The 7,918-nt window shown below is 58.6% G+C and overlaps 1 protein-coding gene across 2 annotated transcripts in view; it reads left to right on the forward strand.

The window, feature by feature from the left end:
• Nucleotides 1-7,918, forward strand: part of CBS (cystathionine beta-synthase) — a 27,961-nt gene that overhangs the window by 18,667 nt on the left and 1,376 nt on the right. For both annotated transcript variants that reach the window (XM_023192219.2, XM_023192226.2), the window contains 2 exons: nt 325-433; nt 4,812-4,896. In XM_023192219.2, the coding sequence (XP_023047987.1) occupies nt 325-433; nt 4,812-4,896 (194 nt within the window). The remainder of the gene's footprint in view (nt 1-324; nt 434-4,811; nt 4,897-7,918) is intronic.

Here is a 7,918-nt window from a genome sequence, read left to right on the forward strand (position 1 = left end):
ACCCTCGACCCTGGTCACCGTCAACCCTGGTCACCCTCCACCCTGGTCACCCTCAACCCTGGCCACCGTCGACCCTGGTCACCCTCGACCCTGGTCACCCTCGACCCTGGTCACCCTCGACCCTGGCTTACCTGGTTTCTTTCTCCCCGTCAGGGCCCCGCCTGGTTGCCGCCGTGTGTAGGCTCGTGGCAGAGGCTCGTGGCAGAGGCTCGACTCCCACGTGTGGCCAGAGTGCGCTCCTCCCCGGGGCAGCTGAGGGTGTGCCCTGCCGTCCTGGGAGGCGTGAGGTGCCAGCGCTGACCCCTGCCTGCCCCCACCCCGCAGGGTGATCCTGGGAATGGTGACGCTTGGGAACATGCTGTCGTCCCTGCTTGCCGGGAAGGTGCAGCCATCAGACCAAGTTGGCAAAGTCATCTACACGCAGTTCAAACAGGTACTCAGTCACCTACGGGCAGTTCAAACAGGCACCTACGGGCAGTTCCAACAGCTACTCAGTTACCTACGGGCAGTTCAAACAGGTACGCAGGCGCTTCGGGACTGCAGAGCGTGCCCGAGTGCCCCCGGCCTCGAAGGCAGGATGCGGCACTTCCCGTGTGGGGGTGCTGGGTCCTCGACCCTCAACACCACTTAGGCCAAAGCTGGCTGCACCCCTCAAACCATGAAGCTGAGAAGCACCCACTTTACAAGTGCAGCAGCTGGAGAGGAGGCTCTCATCAGTGCAGGCTCATCCATGCCAGCCATGTCTTGGGGACTTGAGGAGGTCGTTTGTGCTGAGAGGCTGTCCCCGGCACCATGCGGCATCTGCCAGGATCTTTCTCATGCCCAGCCTCATTTGCACACTTGGTTATCCAACAAGAGCTAGAACATTCTGAGAGAAGCCCATGGTGGCTCCTTGCCGGGCTGGTTAGACCCCGTGCTTGTCCTGAGACACCCACCCTCTGCTGCTCTGAGGGTGGCCAGGAAAGCTCGTGTGACGTTCCACATGGAGCCCCGGGACATGGAGGTGAGGCTCTTGACACTGGAAAGGCTAAGGGTTCTGCCCAAACGTAGGAGTGAAGTTGACTTTTTTTTTTTTTTTAAGACAGAGTCTTGCTCTGTCACCCAGGCTGGAGTGCGGTGGCGCGATTTCGGCTCGCTGCAAGCTCCGCCTCCCGGGTTCACGCCATTCTCCTGCCTCAGCCTCCCCAGTAGCTGGGACTACAGGCGCCGCCACCACGCTGGCTAATTTTTTGTATTTTTTTGTTTGTTTGTATTTTCTTGAGATGGAGTCTCACTCTGTCGCCCAGGCTGGAGTGCAATGGTGAAATCTCAGCTCGCTGCAAGCTCCGCCTCCCGGGTTCACGCCATTCTCCCGCCTCAGCCTCCTGAGTAGCTGAGACTACAGGTGCCTGTCATGACACCTGGCTAATTTTTTTTTTTGTATTTTTAGTAGAGATGGGGTTTCACTGTGTTAGCCAGGATGGTCTCAATCTCCTGACTTTGTGATCCGCCCACCTTAGCCTCCCAAAGTGCTGGGATTACAGGCGTGAGCCACCGCGCCCGGCACAGATTTGACTTCTTTCCCATCTCATACACACACCTGAAACGTCACCTGAATCCACGTGTTTCTCACACTCGGCTGCCACCACCTCCCGAGTGGGCCTTGCAGGACCCCCCATCGTGTCTCCTCTCACTCCACAGAAAACTTGCGGGGCTGTGACCCCCCTCCCAAGCCCACTGGGGGCAAAGCCCCCATGCCCACCTAGAGGGTGTTCCTTCCCAGCTTCGCGCTGGCTGTCCCGGCCCCAGAGCACCTGTGCTGCGGGAGGTGCTTCCTGTGCTTTCTGGAGCTGCCATCGCCTCCCACTCTGTGGGGAGCTCCTGGAGACTCTCCAGCCCCCACTGATCACTGAGTGGGGTCATGGTGCCCAGCACCACGTGAGAGCACTACCCACCAGTGCTGGAAGTTTCTCTCCTTCCTCCCCACTCTCCCCTCCATTCTTGACTGCGGTATTATAGGATACAATGAACATATTTAATACACACAGCTTAGTGATTTGTTTTTTTTTTTTTTTGAGACAGAGTCTGGCTCTGTCACCCAGGCTGCAGTGCAATGGCGCAATCTCTGCTCACTGCAACCTCCGCCTCCCGGGTTCAAGCGATTCTCCTGCCTCAGCCTCCTGTGTAGCTGGGATTACAGGCGTGTGCCACCATACCCAGCTAATTTTTGTATTTTTAGTAGAGACAGGGTTTTACCATGTTGGGCAGGTGGGTCTTGAACTTCTGACCTCGTGATCCGCCCACCTCAGGCTACCGAAGTGCTGGGATTACAGGCGTGAGCCACCGTGCCTGGCCTAGCTTAGTGATTTTGACATAAATATACACCCACGATGCTGTCATCCATGACACATCTGTTGTCCCCAAAGGCTTCTTGTGCCCCTTTGAGCCCCCACCCCACCCCTAGGCAGCCACCCCAGGCTGGGGGTCCCCCTCAGCCACACCCTCCAGGGCTGTGTGGGTGAAGACGCCTGGGAGGTGCTCACCGTTTCTACCTCCTTCCCACGGACCTGGTGGTCGTCCTGCGACCCGCTGCGCAATGTCGCTTGCCTGTCTGCCCCTCTCCGTGCTGAGTCGCTGAGTTCTATTCCATGGTGTCTGTGGCCTTTGGTATTGATTCTCGGGCTGCCCCGGCCCCTGCACTGATGGGACAGATTGGGTGCCCTTGCCTGGCGAGGTGGTGAGCCGGCTCTCTGGTGGTTGTGTTGAGACTCTCTGGTTGGTGCTTTGGTTTTCTGACTTTGATCTTGAAGCTGGCAGGATCTGAGACAGCTAAAGGGCAGGGCTGGTGGCCGCTGGCCTCATGCCCAAGGGCGTGGGGGTTCGGAGGCCTGGTCATCATCCAGCGATGCCCTGACTCCCAGGCGCAGCTGAGCTCGCAGCCGCGCTTGCCCTGCTTGCTCCACTGGGCTCTAGTAGACCTGCCGCCAAGGCCTGAGCTCTCACCATGGCCCACACGAGGGGCCTGGCCAGCAGGGACAGAGCCCCTGTGGGGCCTCCCTGTGTCCCACTCTGCTCCGGGCCCCAAGGGGAAGGGATGCAGGGATAGGATGGCCTTCAGCAGGAGTAGAAGCTACCTCGTTTCAGACCCTGTCCCGAGGCAAAGGCTGGGCCCCACCACAGAAAACAGTGGCTCCCATCCCCTGGGCACACGGTTCTACCCGGTGCTGGCCCTTCCCGTGGTCCCCAGGCCGAGGGTCTGTCCCACGGTGAGAGGGGCGGGGCAGGTCCTGGCCTTCACGGCTCCCAGGGGTGTTACTCCTGGTTCTTTTGTCGGACGGGAAAACGCTGCCTCCTTGGTCTTCCGACACGTGCAGGGTCTGCCTTCGTAAGAACGAGCGCTGGGGGGTTGGACTTTCCATAAATCACACTCTTGCTTCTGGATGCACGGGGCACATCGCGGCGCTTTGCCTCCTGAGCATTCGGTACAGGGTCAGGCGGTGCCGCCTCCGAGCCCCGGGAGCTCACGGTTTACCTGGGAAAGCCGCCTCTACTGCCAGGTCAAAACGGGAAGGACACCTGCCGTGCAGACCTGAGGGTGGTTCACTGTGAGGTGCGCCCCATCTCGGGGTTTGCCTGCCCGTTTCTGAATAGCAAGTGTCCTCACTGTGTCCCAGGAGGGGCTTGTACAGCCCTGGTGGCATTTCCCCAGGAAATCGATGGCACTGAAGGCCACAGTGAGTGGAGGTTTGAGCTCCCCTCAGATGGGAGTATAGGACCGTCCAGAGGAACGCTCGCAGCCCTAAAACGCCTCTGCGCTCCGGCTGTTCAGCCCACCCCCGACCCCGGAGTCCACAGCTCTTTTTTACTAGTGTTCCCTTAAACAGGACGTCATAGAGTTGGAATCAGATAGCACAGAGCCCTCTCACACTGGCTCTTTGACGTAATAGCGCATTCGAGGCCTCTCCACGCCCCCTTCCTGTTTTTTATTTCCCCTCAAGACTGAGTCTCTCTCTGCCGCCCAGGCTGGAGTTGAGTGGCGTGATCATGGCTCATTGCAGCCTTGAACTCCCAGGCTTAATCAATCCACCTGCCTCAGCCTCCAAGTAGCCAGGACTACAGGCACGTGCCACCATGCTTGGCTAAGTTTTTGTGTTTTTGATGAGGTCTTGCTATGTTGTCCAGGCTGGTTCCAAACTCCTGGGCTCCCAAGGTGCTGGGATTATAGGCAACAGCCACTGCTCCCAGCCCCTTTCTTAATTTGGTAGTTGCTCAAAAGGTTTATTTTATTTTATTTTATTTTATTATTTTATTTTATTTTATTTTATATTTTATATTTTATTTTATTTTATATTTTATTTTATTTTATATATTTTATTTTATTTTATTTTATATTTTATTTTATTTTATTTTATTGAGACGGAGTCCCCCTCTGTCACCCAGGCTGGAGTGCAGTGGTGCAATCTCAGCTCACTGTAACCTCTGCCTCCCGGGTTCAAGCGATTCTCCTGCCTCAGCCTCCTGAGTAGCTGGGATTGCAGGCACTCATCACCACGCCCTGTTGATTTTTGTATTTTTAATAGAGATGGGGTTTCACCACATTGGCCGGGCTGGTCTCGAACTCGTGACCTCAGGTGATCTGCCCTCCTCGGCCTCCCAAAGTGCTGGGATTATAGGTGTGAGCCACCGTGCCCGGCCTCCTCAAAGGGTCTTTCTCAAGTGTGTCCTGTCACCCTCTGATTCCTAGGTTAGGATCCTTTCGCGCGATGCTTTCCTGTCACCCGTGTTCCTTTTCCTGGCACCGGTGGGGCCCACTGACCGCGCTTCCCTTGCAGATCCACCTGACGGACACGCTGGGCAGGCTCTCGCGCATCCTGGAGATGGACCACTTCGCCCTGGTGGTGCACGAGCAGATCCAATGTGAGTGGACACCTGCTCTGTGCATGGGGTTCTCACTGGGGTCAGGCCACCAAGCCTGGCCTCTGCCATGGGCGGCAGCTGGGTCCCCGTCCCCCGCGGGGTGTTAGGGGAGTGGGTGGTGCTGACCTTCAGTGACATCCAGTCTTTGTGCCCGGGCCTCCCACACGTCCCGGGCTGGTGGGCTGCACCTACGATTCCTGCAGGGACCCCTCAGGCCACACAGGGTAGGGGCCCTTTGCCTCCCGGGAGGCCAGGAGTCTTGGGGACTCTCAGGGACAAGCCCAGAAACATCTGGAAGGGTTTCAAGTCCTGACCCTGGCCACGTCCTGCAGCCCTGGAGAGGCAGTGTTTGCCCCAACAGCCTCGTGGCCTTCGGGGGGCTGCTCTGAACGGAAACCCCCACATGGGTCTCAGAGGAGCCACTCGTGGGCTGTCCTCGGAGCCCTGCTCCCAGCGAGCTCTGAGGTTTGGTGACTCCTGAGCACATCCCCGGGCGTCCCCACCACATCCCCACAGGCCAGGAGTGCCGCTCGCAGGTTTTGGGTTATAGATGGCAGCCCTCGGCCCGGGGCCCACAGGAAGAGTTGGGAGGGGGCCTGGAGCCCGGAGCCTGCCCACCCCCCAGGCCTGTGTGCAGTGGGTGAGCACTCGGCGGCTGAGGCTGGTCCGTGAGGGCGGCGAGTCTAACCCCATCTCCCATCCTTGGCTCTGCAGCGCGGGACCAGGCCTGGGCAGGTGTGGTGGGGGGGCCTGCAGGTAGGTAACACCCACCCCTCAGAATGGCTCTCAGGCTCAAAATCACAGCCGCCCCATGGCACATGAAGGCCTTCCAGGGCCCCGGCCCCACCTCCGAGCTTGGGGAGGAGGGTTCCCCTCTTAATCTCACATTTAGTTGTGTTTGAACATCTCAGGAAAAAAAAAAGATGCAAATGCCAACGTCAGGGTCCCCAAATCAAGTCTTCCCGGAGCATGTTCACACGTGTCACCACTGTCTGTGGCTGCTTTCGAGCAGGTCAGGGCTGTGTGGTCACAACAGAGACAGCACAGCCCCCAAGACCTAACATAGCACCACCTGGCCCTCGTCGGAAAGGCCACCGGCCAGCCCTGGTTCACTGCCTCAGGGCCACAGAAGCCTGCGGCACTCAGGGCTCCCTTCTCCAACACTGCCGCTGTGCCTCAGTGTCCCCGAAACGCAAGGAGCTGATCTCATCTGGGTTCCCTGGTTTTCCTGGGTCGCTAAGTAGGGACCTCTGCCTACAAAGATAGGAGTGACAGCCGTGGCAGAGTGGGGATGGGCTCCGAGGCCTCTGCCTGGATGTTCCTTACCCCCACCCTGCTCACCCCTCTGTGCCTCATGACAGCTGGCATAGGGTCCTGGCATAGGGTCCTGTGGAGCTGGCATAGGGTCCTGGCATAGGGTCCTGTGGAGCTGGCATAGGGTCCTGTGGAGACCCTATGCAGGACTGAGAGGATGTGTGGGGAGGGGAGAGAGGGAGGGAATGAGATCTGTGTTAAGGAACTGGCTCATGAGATCACAGAGGCTGACGGACCCTGAGATCTGCAGGGTGAGGCGGCAGGCTGGAGACTGGAGAGCCAGCGGTTCCAGTCCCAAGGCAGGAAACTCCACCTTTGGTTCTATTCAGGCCTCAGCTGCTTGGGTGAGGCCCTCCACAGTAGCACACGTTTCTGCCTCTTGACTCTTGTGCTAATTGAGAAATCCCCTCACACACGCCCAGAATGAGGTGTGACCGATGCCTGGGCTCCCCACGGCCCCATTAATCTGCATTAAAATTAACCATCGTGGGACCTGGGCCAGCATTAACACCGAGCCCACGCTTGCCAGGAGAAGGCAGTAGGGGTGAAGACAGAATCAGGCCAGAGATGGGAGCTGTGTGCTGCCCGTGGTGGCAAGGGGCTTTTGTCTGTTTTTAGAGACAGGGTCTTGCTCTGTTGCCCAGACTGGAGTGCAGTGGTTCCATCACAGCTTGCTGCAGGCTCGACCTCCTGTGCTCAACTGATCCTTCTGCCTCTGTCTCCCAAGTAGCTGTGCCACCATGCTCAACTAATTTATTTTTTAAAATATTCTGGCCGGGCGCGGTGGTTCAAGCCTGTAATCCCAGCACTTTGGGAGACCGAGACGGGCGGATCATGAGTTCAGGAGATCGAGACCATCCTGGCTAACCCGGTGAAACCCCGTCTCTACTAAAAAATACAAAAAACTAGCTGGGCGAGGTGGTGGGCACCTGTAGTCCCAGCTACTCTGGAGGCTGAGGCAAGAGAATGGTATAAACCCGGGAGGCGGAGCTTGCAGTGAGCCGAGATCCGGCCACTGCACTCCAGCCTGGGCAACAGAGTGAGACTCCGTCTCAAAAAAAAAAAACATTCTGTAGAGATGAAGTCTCGATATGTTGCCTAGGCTGGTCCCAGACTTCTGGGCTTAAATGATCCTCCCACCTTGGCCTTCCACAGCGCTGGGATCACAGGTGTGAGCCACTGTGCCGGCCTTGTGAGCAGGCTTGAATTTCAGGCTCACACCGGCTCTGAAGTCATGAGCTCCTCAGGAGCCCAGCTGGTGGGCCGGGGAAGGGTGCGTCCTGACATGCGCTGGGTGGGACCTGGCCTGGGGCTCAGGGGACTCAAGCAGTGGGTAGAGCCTGGCCTTGGGCCCAGGGGACTCATACAGTGGGTGGAGCCTGGTCTGGGGCCCAGGGGACCCATGTGGTGGGTGGAGCCTGGCCTGGGGCCCATGGGACTCATGGGGTAGGGGTAGAGCCTGGCCTGGAGCCCAGGGGACTCATGTGGTGGGTGGAGCCTGGCCTGGGGCCCAGGGGACCCATGCGGTGGGTGGAGCCTGGTATGGGGCCCAGGGGACCCATGCGGTGGGTGGAACCTGGCCTGGGGCCCATGGGACTCATGGGGTAGGGGTAGAGCCTGGCCTGGGGCCCAGGGGACTCATGTGGTGGGTGGAGCCTGGCCTGGGGCCCAGGGGACCCATGCGGTGGGTGGAGCCTGGCCTGGGGCC

This window comes from Piliocolobus tephrosceles, chromosome 19 (genome assembly GCF_002776525.5).
Source record: "Piliocolobus tephrosceles isolate RC106 chromosome 19, ASM277652v3, whole genome shotgun sequence".
NCBI lineage: Eukaryota > Metazoa > Chordata > Mammalia > Primates > Cercopithecidae > Piliocolobus > Piliocolobus tephrosceles.